Here is a 15005-nt window from a genome sequence, read left to right as displayed (position 1 = left end):
TCACCAATCCGCCATCCGACTGGAATTCTCCCTGACGTGCAGGTGCTGTCAGTGCTCCATTTCCTTGCAAGTGGGTCTTTTCAGACAACTGTGGCCATGGCATCAGGGATGTCCCAGCCTATGTTTTCCAACGTGTTGTCCAGAGTGTTGTCTGCCCTGCTGAAACACGTAAGGAGATACATCATTCTCCCTCAGGTGGAGGATTTGCCTACAGTGAAAGGTGACTTCTATGCCCTTGGACATATCCCCAACGTCATAGGTGCCATTGATGGGACACATGTAGCTCTGGTCCCCCCCCACAGGAGTGAACAAGTGTACAGGAACAGGAAGAGTTATCATTCCATGAATGTCCAGATGATCTGTTTGGCAGACCAGTACATCTCCCAGGTAAATGCTATGTTCCCTGGCTCAGTGCATGATGCCTACATCCTGCGGAATAGCAGCATCCCTGATATGATGGCTCAACCCCAGAGGCACTGTGTATGACTATTGGGGGACTCTGGTTACCCCAACCTTTCCTGGCTATTGACCCCAGTGAGGAATCCCAGGACCAGGGCAGAGGAATGGTACAATGAGGCCCATGGGCGGACTAGGAGGGTGATCGAACGCACCTTCGGCCTCCTTAAGGCCAGGTTCAGGTGCCTCCATATGACAGGTGGATCCCTATTCTACTCACCGATGAAGATGTGCGACATCATCATCGCCTGCTCCATGCTCCATAATTTGGCTTTGCAACGCCAGGTGCCCTTTCTGTAGGAGGATGATCCAGATGACGGTGTTGTAGCAGCTGTGGAGTCTGTGGAGCCTGTGGACAGTGATGAGGATGAAGCTGAGGAAGAAGACAACGACAACAGGGAGTCAGTCATACAGCAATATTTCCAGTGAGACACAGGTGAGAACATTTTCATTTTTACCATTACATTAACTTTCTCACGTCTACCTCTATCCTGTTTCTCGATTTCAATCACTATTTGGTAACTGAGCTGTACCCTTCCATTACGGTTTCACAGGTGTGGTTACCTACGTGTCAACTACTTGCATCCTTCAAGGGCTTGTGATGTGCGACATAGGTATGTTAGCCTTACAATGGTAAACCCATTATGACACTGTCATTGATAATACATATTTACTAAATCACAGACTGACTCCAGGTTGTTTTGTGTTTCAAGGGTGTTTATTGAAGTGCTCTGAAATGGGAGGGGTTTGTAAATTGGTGATGGGTTATGGCGGAGGAATGTCCATGGCAGAGTCCAGTCTATTAGTCTCACAGGTGCACTGCCCATCTGGGCTTAGGAAGTGGAGCTGGTGCAGTTTAAATATGGACAGGGTAACAAAGTGGGACAGTGGGAGGACAATCAGGTTCGTCTCATTTCCTGGCGGGGGTCTTCCCATCTTGTTCTGTCCTGTTCCTGTATCTCAGGGACCGCTTGCGTGGTGGTTGTCCGTCTGCAGGGGGTGGGGTGCTGGTGTGGTGGTCCTGTGGCGAGGCGTCCTGTCCACTAGCGCCGGCGGAGGTGGTGGGCAGTTCATCGTCCTGGCTAGTGTCAGGGGCCCCTTGGAGTGCCACGTTGTCCCTCAAGGTCTGCTGTATGTCCTTCAGCACCCCTACGATGGTGCCCAGGGCGGAGCTGATGGTCCTGAGCTCCTCCCTGAACCCCAAATACAGTTCGTCCTGCAGGCGCAGGGTCTCCTGCAACTTGTCCAGGACCGTCGCCATTGTCTCCTGGGAGTGGTGGTATGCTCCCATGATGGAGGATAGGGCCTCGTGGAGAGTGGGTTCCCTTGGCCTGTCCGCCCCCTGTGGCACAGCAACCCTCCCAGTTCCCCTGTGTTCCTGTGCCTCCGTCCCCTGGACCGTGTGCTCACTACCACTGCCCCCAGGTCCCTGTTGTTGTTGGGGTGGCGGGTTATCCTGGGTACCCTGTAGTGGTGGACACACCGCTGATTGACCTGTCCTGGGTAGGGAGGTTTGTGCCCACTGGGTGGGTGCTGTGCTGGTGTTACCAGAGGGTGGAAGGTTGGTGTTGGGCTGTGCCTGCGCAAGGGGAACCGACTGTCCCGAGGCCCACGATGGTCCGGGCTGGTCATCAGGATCTAGTAGGGCAGAGCTGCTGTCGTCACTGTGGGCCTCTTCTTGGGGTGGAGTGGTGTTGTCTGGATCCTCTGGTGTGGTGACGGTCCTTCGGGTTCCTGCAGGAGCATAAGAGCATGATTATTGCATGTGTGTGTGCAATGGTGTGCAACGGGTGGGTGTTTGTGTACCCCAGTGCAAGCATTCCTGTGTGTGTGTTTGTGTGATGATGGTTGGGGGGGTGTTCTGGGTATGTACAGTGGGCATGCTTTCGTGATGGGTGTCCATGCTTAGTTGTGTCATTGAGGGCTTGGTGTTGGGATGGGTGGTTTGTGTTATGGGTAGATTAGTGAGGATTTGGAGTGATAGGGGAGGGTGTGAGGGTGGGGGATATGATAGTTAAGATTTGACTTACCAGTGTCCCATCCTCCACCAACTCCTCTGAGGCCCTCAGGATGCAAGATGCTCAAGACTTGCTCCTCCCATGTTGTTAGTTGTGGGGGAGGACGTGGGGATCCGCCGCCAGTCCGCTGTACCACGATGTTGTGCCTGGAGACCGTTGAACGCACCTTCCCCCGTAGGTCGTTCCACCTCTTCCTGATGTCCTCCCTATTTCTTGAGTGCTGTCCCACGGCGTTCACCCTGCCCACTATTCTGCGCCATAACTCCATCTTCCTGGCTATTGATGTGTGCTGTACCTGTGAGTCAAATAGCTGTGGCTCTACCCGGACGATTTCCTCCACCATGACCCTGAGCTCCCCCTCGGAGAAGCGGGGGTGTCTTTGGCGTGACATGGGGTGGTGTGGGTGATGTGTGATGTGGTGATGATTGTGATGAGTGTAGTGGTGTGTGGTGTTTTGTGCGTGGATGTTGTGTGGGTAATGGTGTTGTGTGCCTCTGTGTGATGGGGTTGTCTATTCTGTGCTGTCTCTCTGGCCTTCTCTCTGTAATTGTGGTCGTAGGGGTTTGTGGGTGATGTGGGTGTGTGTTTTATATTGTATTGGGGGTGTGGGAGTGTTGTTTGTATGTGTATCAGGTGTGTGTATTTGGAATTGTCCAATGTGGCGGTGTTTTGGAGATGTGTGTGTATATTGAGAGCGGCGGTGTATACCGCCAATGGAATACTGCGGTTGAAAGGCCGCCGCATGGATTCGTGGGTCGTAATAGCATGGGCGTGTTTCTGTTGGCGTGGAGGTGGAGGATTTGTTTCCGCCAGTTTATCACTGACCTTTGGTGTGGCGGTGTTGTGTGGGTGTCTGAATTTCGGCGGATTCCAAGATGTGTGTCATAATAGCTGTGGCGGAATACCGCCGCCGCAGCGGTGTATTGGCCGTCTTGTGCACGGCGGTAAGCGCCTTTTACCGCCAATGTTGTAATGACCCCCATAGTGCTATATGACATAAGCGGTATAGTAGGAGCTTTGCATGTCTCCTAGTTCAGCCTAAGCTGCTCTGCTATAGCTACCTCTATCAGCCTAAGCTGCTAGAAAACTACTAATCTACTAATAACGGATAACTGGACCTGGCACAAGGTGTAAGTACCACAAGGTACCCACTAAAAGCCAGGCCAGCCTCCTACACCAAACACCACTGATTCCCTTATGCACCGGGGCTGCTGCTGTGGGTACTACCAGGATGCGCCAACATGTACACAGGGCCGGATGCAGTCGCCTGGGAGAGAGCGGGTATAACAGAATGGGGAGACTTCTTTGTGGATTTGATTTTGGCCACGCTTGATAGTTTGGTGGACGACAACGGCATATCACCAGGCACCTTCCTGACATATGCCCCAATTACGCAATACCTCAAGCACTACTGGGACAAGGGGAACCAACTCCTGCTGCACCACTCCAGACACTGTTGACTCAGGGGGGCGCACGACAAGCTGTCACTAACATATATAGTGCTATACGTATGGACAAGGAACAATCCCTTCAGGCGCTCAGAGCTTACTGGGAATCAGCCTTCCATATACCACTTACAGACAAACAATGGTCGCAGGGCCTCTCAATACCGAACATCATATCTACAAACGCCAGGCTTCAATATACAAAATTCAATTACCTGCATCACACTTACCTCACCCTCAAAAGACTGGCGAGTATGTACCCGTGAGAAGAGGATATATGCCTGAGGTGTCAATCAAACAAAGCACATGGTATGGACATGCACCCCTGTGATCACCTACTGGGAGTCCATAACTGGGAATTTAAATGCAATAACAGGAGAGCAAATATATGGGGATTGGGGGCATTACATAATAGGGATCACGACCCGCACAGAACAACACAATCCTATTAACAAATTCATGGATCTGGCACTGATCCTGGCAAAACGCAGACTAGCAATCTGCTGGAAATCAAGTACAGCACCACATATCACACTGTGGCTATCTGACCTGCGGACAGGGATACTCGCGGAACAGCAAGTGGCACTCACAGCTAGACCAAGTGGCAACCCCCCAATCAGGCTACCAGACTGGCAGAAACGTTTAGAGGAGTTTGAAAGACAATTGCTCATGCAGGGATACATCACACCAAAGACCAAACACAACATGAGCCAACTCCCTGTATGCCACCCCTGTGCCACCACATTGAACATAAAATACTGTTCAATCGTAATCCCTGATACGCACGCCCCAGAGTTTAAGGTTGTGAGGAGTTGCTGTACAGGTTGCTAACGGTACTGCACAGACATAGGTATGACTGTAGGAATCAGCACAACAGCAAGCGCAAATAGGAGGGGAGGTAACATCATTTGTATCACAAGTAAAATGTATACAGTTAATGGACCAATTACCAACAATGTGACTGTAAATCTCTTGACGTACGCTTTTGTGATAACTGTAAAAGGTATTACTTACCATACTGTGCACCCTTTTTGTTTCTTAAAACAATAAAGATTTATTAAAAAAAAAAAACTTTAGCAGCGCTGGTCTTTGACTTAAGTCATGTGGAAGATGGAGATATGACCGCTGCAATTGAGATTTTTTTTAAAGTTATTGTTCATATTCTAATCAATGTTGTCCCAGATCAAACACTATCCAGTCGAATAGTCCTGGATAAAGGAATGGTTTAGTACTGTGGTTTTCGAACTTTTGACATCTGTGGACCAGTGGCGTAACAAAGGTCCCCGCAGTCCCCGTGCTCCAGGAGGCCTGCTCAGCACAGTACACTGTACATGGGCAGCACGCCCCTGACCGGGTCCAGGAGGGAGGGGGCCCCCTACGGATACTTTGAAGAGGAGCCCCCTTAAATTTTGTTACGCCACTGCTGTGGACCCCCACTTTCTCTTTACTGGATTCCAAGCAACTCCACTGAATCACTGGACTCCGTATACTTCCCCTATAATTACAGACACAAGCATTCATCAAACAAATACACAAATGATGAAATTATGAAGAACTAGTGGTTGAACCATCACAAACATCGCTCTTAAAGCATTGAATGACGTTCTACTGCAAATAAGAGCCTCCTCCTCACTTCTTCCATTCTGCAAAAAGCAGAAGACCTAGCTCTTCGAGTAGTCCCACTAGGCACTAGGTGTGCTAGGCTCACACCTGCCTACTGCCAGGAGTTCTCCCCCCTCATCAATAGTGCGCTCTACAAATCTGCATGCCGTAACATAAAATGAAGGGACATATTTAAGAAAAGTGGCGCTGCACACAGTGCAGCGCCACTTTTCTTACACCTCTTAGCATCCCCCTAATGACACCATGTGTGCGCTGTATTTAAAATACGGCACACCATGGCAGTAGTTAGGGGACTGGCGTCATAACTGTTGACGCTAATCCTGCAAAGCCCATTGAGGCCCATTGTAATCAATACTGTGCATCCTTTTAATGCCTGCTCTTAGCAGGAATTAAAAGTGCCGAAAAAGATTATGCAAAGAAATCTGTTAGATTTCATTGCGCCATTTTTTCAGCCCCCCTAACGGGGGAACGCTCCCTTTGCATACCTTGGCAGGCATAATGTAGTGCAAAGGGTTACAAAGAGGTGCAATGCACACATTGTGCCACTTTGTGAATATTGTGTGGGTATTTTGGCCTCGTTGGGCCTCGTTAGTGTAAAAAAAATGATGCTAATGTAGCACAAGGAGGTGCTAGGAGTTCTTAAATATGCCCCTAAATATTTTATATAATTCTCAAACAGATATTTAAAAAATCAAACTTTTAATTTTAATGGAAAGGTTGGAGCTTTTATAAATTCAATTGAATCGTCTATATTATAGTTTGATGCATTTACTCTAATCCTCCAAATCAATCTGACAATATCAACTTAATTTTTAGCCTCCATTTTCTAATTCCAGAACATTTTAAATGTCTTAATTTTATATATTGCTCTTTATTTTTATACACTTAATTAATTTGTTAATAATATATCATGTTCTAAGCAGTCACAGATCACATGAGTAGGCGTAGTGGACCCCATCTGTCCCTTGATCACAGGTTAAGAATCACTGGTCTAGTGGAGATCTTCATAGGCCATAATATCTACATGCATTTAGGAACCTAAAAAAATAAAAGAGGCAATGTATTCTCATGGACATCATTCATGGACAACCAGAGGTGGCATCTGCTAGCCGTAGCTTGCCCTTTTTGCACCCATGGCACTATCCTTGCTCCTCTTACTCCCAATGATCATGAAGGCCGGAGCAGGGTTAACATGCAAACCGGACTCTTACTAATACAGTTAATATTTATATTTTCCCCTTTTTGTCTACTCCTTACCCCGATGAGCATTTAAGAACCTGTTGTGTTGCTCCAAAATTTTCAGCGGATAAGCATGTGTTCTGTGCTATTCAGGCTTGACAACTTTCCAAATATTAGTAAGCCATTTTATCCCTCAACACATCAGATCCTCCTCCTCATATCTTGAGTTCTGCAATAAACTGAAGACCTGGCTCTTCCTATAAGCACCTTGAGGTCCACACACTTATACAGCTGCCTAAGCACCTGGATAACCTTTTGGATGAATAGTAAACTATGCAATACAACATAACATAACATTACATAACATAACATAAAAGCAATGATCATAGTTCGCTCTTTATATCTTCCCAGATGGATCTCAGAACTAATTCCGTGATCAAACGTTTAACTTTTCCAAACTTTTTATTGACATCATACAAATTTCGGTTAGTAAGTTTAAAAGACTCAGAATGTTTACCTTCAATAGAGTTTAAATGGTTTTGACAGATTAATGATTTATCTGGCTTCACCTGACAACTCAAGAGGTGGCTAAGCCAACTAGGATATGGGCAACAGAAACTTTGCCTCACACAGCTATTTTGTTTCACATGTTGGAAAACATTTGTTTGTAGAACACAGACCTAGTTTCACTCTTGTGTACCAGCTTTCTACAATAATATATTTATAGAGAAGGGTGCCTGCCACCTAACTGCAGCATTGATAAAAGACTAATATTCTTGTTTGATGACTAGGACTTAGAACACACTCCTGGTAAAGCTCTGGCAGCTAGTCAACAAGTACGGCAACCCTACATTGCACATAAGGAAATCATCATGAAGCTGCCTCACAGTCCATGAAAGAGATCCTTGGTTTTCAAGCAACGCTCTGTACAGACATCTGTTGGGTTTCAGGCTCAGTTGAGTTACTCGTGTCATCGGCAAAGACTCGACTGAGAACCGAAAGCAGTGACTGCTTATGGTGGTGATTCTTCAGGTAGCCCATGAAAAAGTAGAGGAATGGGTTGACGCAGGCACTGAAAAAGCCTAAAAAGTTAGCAAACTTAAATCCTGCTTTCCATGCTGCTTTTGAACCACGGGTCTTCTTCAGCAAGAGCAACATGTGGTGGGGGAGCCAGCAGACAAAAAAGACAACGACCACTAAAGTAACAAGCTTTAGGGCGCCTTTTGAGGTCCTCACCTTTTTCTGCTTCAAATGGGTCGCCAGAATTAGGTTACACACACTGATGATGACGACGGGGATAACAAAACTAATAATGAATCTGGCAACACGCAAAACATGCTCCTCTTCTTTACCTAGGTCTTTTGTGTATTTACAGTCAGTCCGTGACCCATTCTTATAGGTTTCGAAGTAAAGTGCATAAGGCACAGCCATAGCTGTTGCCAGTAACCACACCACAAAACAGATGATGGCACTAAGCTTGGTATTTCGGTGGATCCGGCACCAGATTGGGTTGGTCACCATGATGCAGCGATCAATGCTGATGATCATCAGTAGAAGGACACTGGCAAAGAGATTGAAGAACTTTATGAAGCTGTTGACCTTGCAAGCAGTCTTTCCAAAAGGCCAGTCAAATAACATGCCTTCTCTGATGACACTGAAGATACGCGTGGCACAAAAGAAGAAGTCGGCCACAGCCAGATTCAGGTACCAGATTGTGCAGACGGTCTTCTCCATCTTGAAGCCACCCAACCAGATCACGATCCCATTGCCGGTAATTCCCGCAAAGAAGATGATCATGTTACCTATGCTTGCTGCTATATGTATTCCTTTTGTCAGTTCACTGTCATTATTGGCAGGTATTGTTAGCATATTGTAGGGTGTAGAGTTGTCAGCAGCCATTCCTTCCTGTCAGAATGAAAAGTTGGCATGACATCAGTCAACGAATAGGGACACAATATCACAACACCATTGCAACTAAAGAATCATCAAGACTCAGACTTACTCTGCCACTGGAATTATGCGTCAAATTCAGCAGCAGGATAAACAATTAACGAGGAAAGAATAGGCATAGACTCTAGGCACCTGGCCCCCGCATTAGCATTGTATGTAGCCATCTTAACACACAATGATACACAGAGTGTAGCACTGCTACAACAAAGTAGATGTCTTAAGGATGGAACGTGTGGACATTCAGAAGATTCTATCACAAAATGTAATTTAACTGATTCGTTATTGCATGGAAGCACATGAAAGCTACTTTATCTACATTGTATTTTGTAATTTTGGAGTAAAACTGTTTCTGTAAATACATTATAGCATTCAGAATAAAGGAAGGTTCCATGTGATCACTTCTTGCAATAAAAGATAGCTCTCTTTCCCTCTGCACGTCCTACTAGCATATTAGAGGGTTTTAAGCCTTCTGAAAACGAATGATTTCAGAAAGAAACAGCTGGGTGACCAGTATTGCACCTTACATAATAAGCACATGCATCACTAAAAAGGACTATAGTTACCAAGACATCTGGTGATCAAACAAGGTTTGGCAAAGCCATTAGGTTTTACCTATGCAAATAATGTTGACTTTGTCATTTTGTTTTCATATTGCAGAACAGATGAGCTGTTGTGCAATATAACCTAAAGTACAAAAAAAAAAGAAAACACCATGACACGGACAATAAGTGAAATCTATTGGTTTTGCCAATGCTTGTTTAAGCAAGGTGTCATTTCAGCGCAGTATGAGTTGAAGCCAGGCTAAAGGAGGATTGAACAAGCCCTTTTCACTTGTGTCTTATCTGTGGGAAACCCAGACTCCCCAAGCCCAAGTTAGCACATCCTCAAGCCAAACCAGGCTCTTCTCTGCAATGGTAAACGTGGAACATTCTGGAAAGTCATACCTCAACAACAGAATGAGATGCCATACCAATGGAACACTGTGCGCTGCTCGGACCAAAACAGCACTCACACACGTAATATAATATGACAGTGGTCGCATAGTAAATAAGATAAAGGATGTTGTCTAGATCCCATTCAGATAGCATATGCCACTCATTATTCTAGCAGATAGACTGTTCCACTCGTGCAAATTACATTTAAAAACAAGCATTTGCAATGCAATTGGTCCCGCATTTGCTCAAGTTAGAGCTATTAGCGTTGTAAACTTCCAACCGGCTTTTCCTTCGACATAAATTGAAAGAAAAAAAACGAGCGAGACCGCAATATTTAAAACCCAGCACCATCACGCTGTGTGGAAAATAAAAAGATCAAGTAATGCAGCAACCACGCTAAAAACATGGAGCCTCATATATTTTCAGTAGTTGCGCTCGAGGAGGGCTAAACATCAGAAAAAGGCATGACATATGCATGCCTTTCATTAATGAAATCAAGCAGATTTTAAAAGGCAAGCCCAGAAACCAACGAAAGTGACATGTGTTACATTGATGTGGTTAAAAGCTCAAAGAGAGATTACAACACGAAAGGAGCGCTTGTGTGCTCAACCCAAAACAAAATCAAGTCCAGGATATCCAACAGCACATGCTTTTGCCCATTTACTCCAATCAGTTGCATTAAAATGGAACTTGTGAACATGTTCCTGTAACTCTCCAATAGGTCTATTACAACTACAGTCTATTACAACTACAATAGGTCTATTACTCCACAGTTCCATAATGGCTACCCTGAAACCTGGGAAGTTTGGTATCAAACTTCTCAGCACAATAAATGCACACTGATGCCACTGTGCAATTTATTGTAGCATGCACCCAGAGGGCATCTTAGAGATGCCCCCTTAATACCAATCTGGCTTCTAGTGTGGGGCTGACCCGTTTCTGCCAGCTCGCCATCGCCAGATGAGTTGCTGGCCACATGGAGAGAGTGCCTTTGTCACTCTGTGTCCAGGAACAAAGCCTGCAATGGGTGGAGGTGCTTCACACCTCCCCCTGCAGGAACTGTAACACCTGGCAGTGAGCCTCAAAGGCTCACCCCCTTTGTTACAGCACCCCGGGGCATCCCAGCTAGTGGAGATGCCCGCCCCTCTGGCCACCGCCCCCACTTTTGGCAGCAAGGCTCGAGGAGATAATGAGAAAAACAAGGAGGAGTCACCCACCAGTCAGGACAGGCCCTAAGGTGCCCTGAGCTGAGGTGACCCCTGCCTTTAGAAATCCTCCATCTTAGTTTTGGAGGATTTCCCCAATAGGATTAGAGATGTGTCCCCCTCCCCACAGGGAGGAAGCACAAGGAGGGTGTAGCCACCCTCCACGACAGTAGCCATTGGCTACTGCCCTCCCAGACCAAAACATACCCCTAAATCTAGAATTTAGGGGCACCCCAGAACCCAGGAAATCACATTCCTGCAACCTGAACTAAAGAAGAAGGACTGCTGACCTACAAGCCTGCAGAGACGACGGACGACAACAAGTGCTTTGGCCCCAGCCCTACCGGCCTGTCTCCAGAGTCGAAAACCTGCAACCAGTGACGCATCCAACAGGGACCAGCGACCTCTGAAGCCTCAGAGGACTGCCTTGACCCCCATGACAAAGAAACTCCTGTGAGCAGCAGCTCTGCTCAAAAACAGCAACATCTTTGCAACAAAGAAGCAACTTTGCCCCCGGCTCGAGATCCAGAGAACCAACCCCATAGGGAGGACTCCCCGGTGACTGTGACCCCTTGAGTAGCCCAAGGCGACCCCCCTGAGCCCCCACAGCGATGCCTGCAGAGATAATCTAGAGGCTCCCCCTGACCGCGACTGCCTGTAACAAGGGACCCAATGCCTGGACCAAGCAGTGCACCCACAGCCCCCAGGACCCGAAGGAACAAACCTCAGTGCAGGAGTGACCCCCAGGTGACCCTCTGTCTAGCCCAGGTGGTGGCTGTCCCAAGAAGCCCCCCCCTGTGCCTGCCTGCACTGATAGAGTGACCCCCGGGTCCCTCCATTGTTTTCTATCTAAAACCCGACGCCTTCTTTGCTCACTGCACCCGGCCGCCCATGTGCCACTGAGGGTGTGTGTTGTGTGCCCACTAAACCCCCCTGGTCTGCCCCCGAGGACGTGGGTTCTTACCTGCTGGCAGACTGGAACCGGAGCACCCCTGTTCTACATAGACGCCTATGTGTTTTGGGCACCTCTTTGACCTCTGCACCTGACCGGCCCTGTGTCTGCTGGTGTAGTAACTTTGGGGTTGCCCTGAACCCCCAACGGTGGGCTGCCTATGCCCAGGAACTGAGACTTGTAAGTGTCTTACTTACCTCACAATCCAACCTTTACTTACCTCCCCCAGGAACTGTTGATTTTTGCAGTGTCCACTTTTAAAATAGCTTATTGCCATTTTAACAAAGACTGTATATGTTATTGCTTTAAATCAAAGTTCCTAACATACCTGTGTGGAGTACCTTTCATTTTGTGTATTTACTTCAAATCTTGAACTAAGAAAATATATTTTTCTTAAAAAACACTTATTAGCCTGGAGTAAGTCTTTGAATGTGTGTTCCTCATTTATTGCCTGTGTGTACAACAAATGCTTAACACTACCCTCTGATAAGCCTACTGCTCGACCACACTACCACGAAATAGAGCATTAGAATTATCTAATTTTGCCACTATCTTACCTCTAAGGGAAACCCTTGGACTCTGTGCACACTATCTCTTACCTTGAGATAGTATATACAGAGCCAACTTCCTACAACCATTTTGTGAAGGACATAGGACCTTCAGTAATGCCTTGAAACAAGCAGCTGATTGCAATGCATGCACGTAGCGAGCAATGCAAATGTTTCAAAGTACAGGGGAAACACGGACAGCAGTAACTTGCAAACAGAGAGGAGGCGCAGGCTTGAAGTGCTTGGACAAAAGTAAACAGGCAGGAATAGGCCATGCAGGATGTCGGGAAATACAGTCAACTCCGGCATGATATGGAAACAGTGCCCGGATGCATGCATCAAATCTTTTTCAACATTATGACCCTCATTACAACCCTGGCGGTCGGTGATAAAGCGGTGGTAACACCACCAACAGGCCAGCGGTGAAAAAAAATGGAATCATGACCACGGCGGAAACCGCCAACACAGACAGCCACTATAACACACCAGACACCATGGCGGTAGCAACAAAAAACGCAGATATAACCGCCAACAGCCAGGCTGAAGACAATGTACCGCCCACAGCATTACAAAAGGCCTATCCGCCACCTTTTCCGGGGCGGTACCAATGCCATCTAAAGCACGGTGGTAACAGTACACTGAAGGGAAACGACTCACCTCTCAACACTCAAGGAAGAACCACGACGCCATGGAGCCCGAGCCGCGCATATTTCCAATGCTGGTGTACCTCCTCATACACCAGGAACACGAACGCCAGCGAAGACGACCACAGTGAGTACTGCACCTAGCACAAAAGGGAGGGGGGGAGGGAGTGACACACACACATGCAACACGCAACACCCCCACCTCTACCCCCACCCCCAATACCATACACACAAACAGATGCAACAACATTACATATACACCCCGTAACCCTCAGGAATAACGCAAGGACAAAAGGAATGGATTAAAATGAGTGTAATGGTATAGTTTTAGATAAATATGTCCTTAAATCAATAAACAGTATGTACAATATATACCAAAGGAGGGACAATGCCCACTCCAAAATGTCCGTGGCCCACGGGGTTATAACACATAGGCCAAGGCCACACTTGGCTCCTGCCTCAATATGGAGAGAACACTGCAGGGGCATCAGGTTAAAAAAACACAGGCACCTCAGGGGGACAGGGAATGGGGGGCACCTCAGCCGGAAGATGGTACAACACCACTTGCCTGGAGGGGGCTCCATGCCCACGGCTTGGTCCCGGGGAGTGCAAAGCCACAGTCTCTCAAGTAGGTGGTTTGCCCACTGCTTGCCCCTGGGGAGTGCAAAGCCACAGTCTCTCAAGTGGGTGGTTTGCCCACTGCTTGGTCCTGGGGAGCAGCTCCCACAGCCTGCCTCCGTGCCCCTGAGCCCACCCTCACTGCTACCATGAGTTCGAGGCCCTACATCACCTGCAGGCACCCGCCTGCGCCTCATCCCTGGTGTCTAGTGGTTGCCGTAAGTATTGTGTGTGTGTCCTGTAATTTGTCTTAGTGTTTTTGTGCGGTTTTTACCACTTTCTGTGCCTTTTTCTGTTTTTTCTGACTCTGTCTTGTACCTTTCCTGTTTTGACTCTGTTGTATTGTCTTTTTGTATTTCTGACCTTTTCACCGTTTTTTTTCCTTACTCCCGTTCCCGCCACTACGTCCCCTGCGGCCCCGCCCCTCTTGTGCCCCTATTTGTCACTGCTCCCAGCCTCCCGCCTGCCAGCTGCTCCTCCCTCCCACCTCCCCTTCTTCATGGCAGCCGCTGCACGGTCGCGCCAGAGGCAAGCCCATCAGCGCCCATCTGCGCCTTGACCGTGCCTAGTGCCAGTCCCCCTGTCCCAGGCACCCCCCACACCACCAGACACCGCTACACTGACAAAGAACTCCATGCGCTCAACCCTGGCCGCCCCACTGCCCGCATCCAGACCTCCCCTAGGTACACCCATGGACCCTTCTCATGCCAGATGTGCAACTTCATCTGTGCTCAAGCCACCAAGCACCAAAACAACGCCACTCACCTCAACATCCTCAGCTGCATCCTTCTCAACACCCGCTCTCTCCACATGCACGCCCTCGAACTCTGGGACCTGCTCACAGCAACCTCCCCAGACATCGCCTTCCTCACCGATCCTGGATGAACCCCTCTTCGGAACCCGACATCACCATAGCCGTCCCTGAGGGCTACAAAATCACCAGAAGAGACAGCACAAACAAACCAGGAGGAGGAATCACCATAGTCCACAGGAGCTCCATCAGGATCTCAACCGACACCCATGACGCCCTAGAAGCCGCTGAACACCTGCACTTCCAGATATATGCCAACGGCAACACCACCCTGAGAGGAACCCCCGTCTACAGACCCCTGGATCCCCGCCCGCATTTCTGCGATGACATTGTCGACACAATCAGCACCCACGCCCTCGCCTCAATGCACTACATGCTCCTCGACGCCTGAATTTTCACCTGGAGAACACTGGCGACAACTCCTCTGCCCTGCTGGACAACCTCACCAACCTCTGCCTCAAGCAACTTGTCACCACGCCCTCCCACTCAGCCGGCCTCACATGCGATGCCATCTTCTCCACCAGCAGCCACGTCACCTTCACCCACACCACCGAACTCCACTTGACCGACCACCGCTGTGTCCATTTTTCCTTCCAGAAACCCACCGCCCACCACCAACAG

At 48.1% G+C, this 15005-nt stretch overlaps 1 protein-coding gene across 1 annotated transcript in view; it reads right to left on the bottom strand.

The window, feature by feature from the left end:
• Positions 1 to 7194: 7194 nt before the first annotated feature.
• The window catches only part of LOC138247446 (chemerin-like receptor 1), a 66751-nt gene continuing 58940 nt past the window's right edge, over positions 7195 to 15005 (bottom strand). Inside the window, exon 2 of the mRNA XM_069202072.1 lies at positions 7195 to 8626. Coding sequence (XP_069058173.1) covers positions 7634 to 8620 — 987 coding nt within the window. The 5' untranslated portion in view covers positions 8621 to 8626 and the 3' untranslated portion in view covers positions 7195 to 7633. The remainder of the gene's footprint in view (positions 8627 to 15005) is intronic.

This window comes from Pleurodeles waltl, chromosome 7 (assembly GCF_031143425.1).
Source record: "Pleurodeles waltl isolate 20211129_DDA chromosome 7, aPleWal1.hap1.20221129, whole genome shotgun sequence".
Lineage (NCBI taxonomy): Eukaryota > Metazoa > Chordata > Amphibia > Caudata > Salamandridae > Pleurodeles > Pleurodeles waltl.
This window is presented reverse-complemented; position numbering and strand designations above follow the sequence as displayed.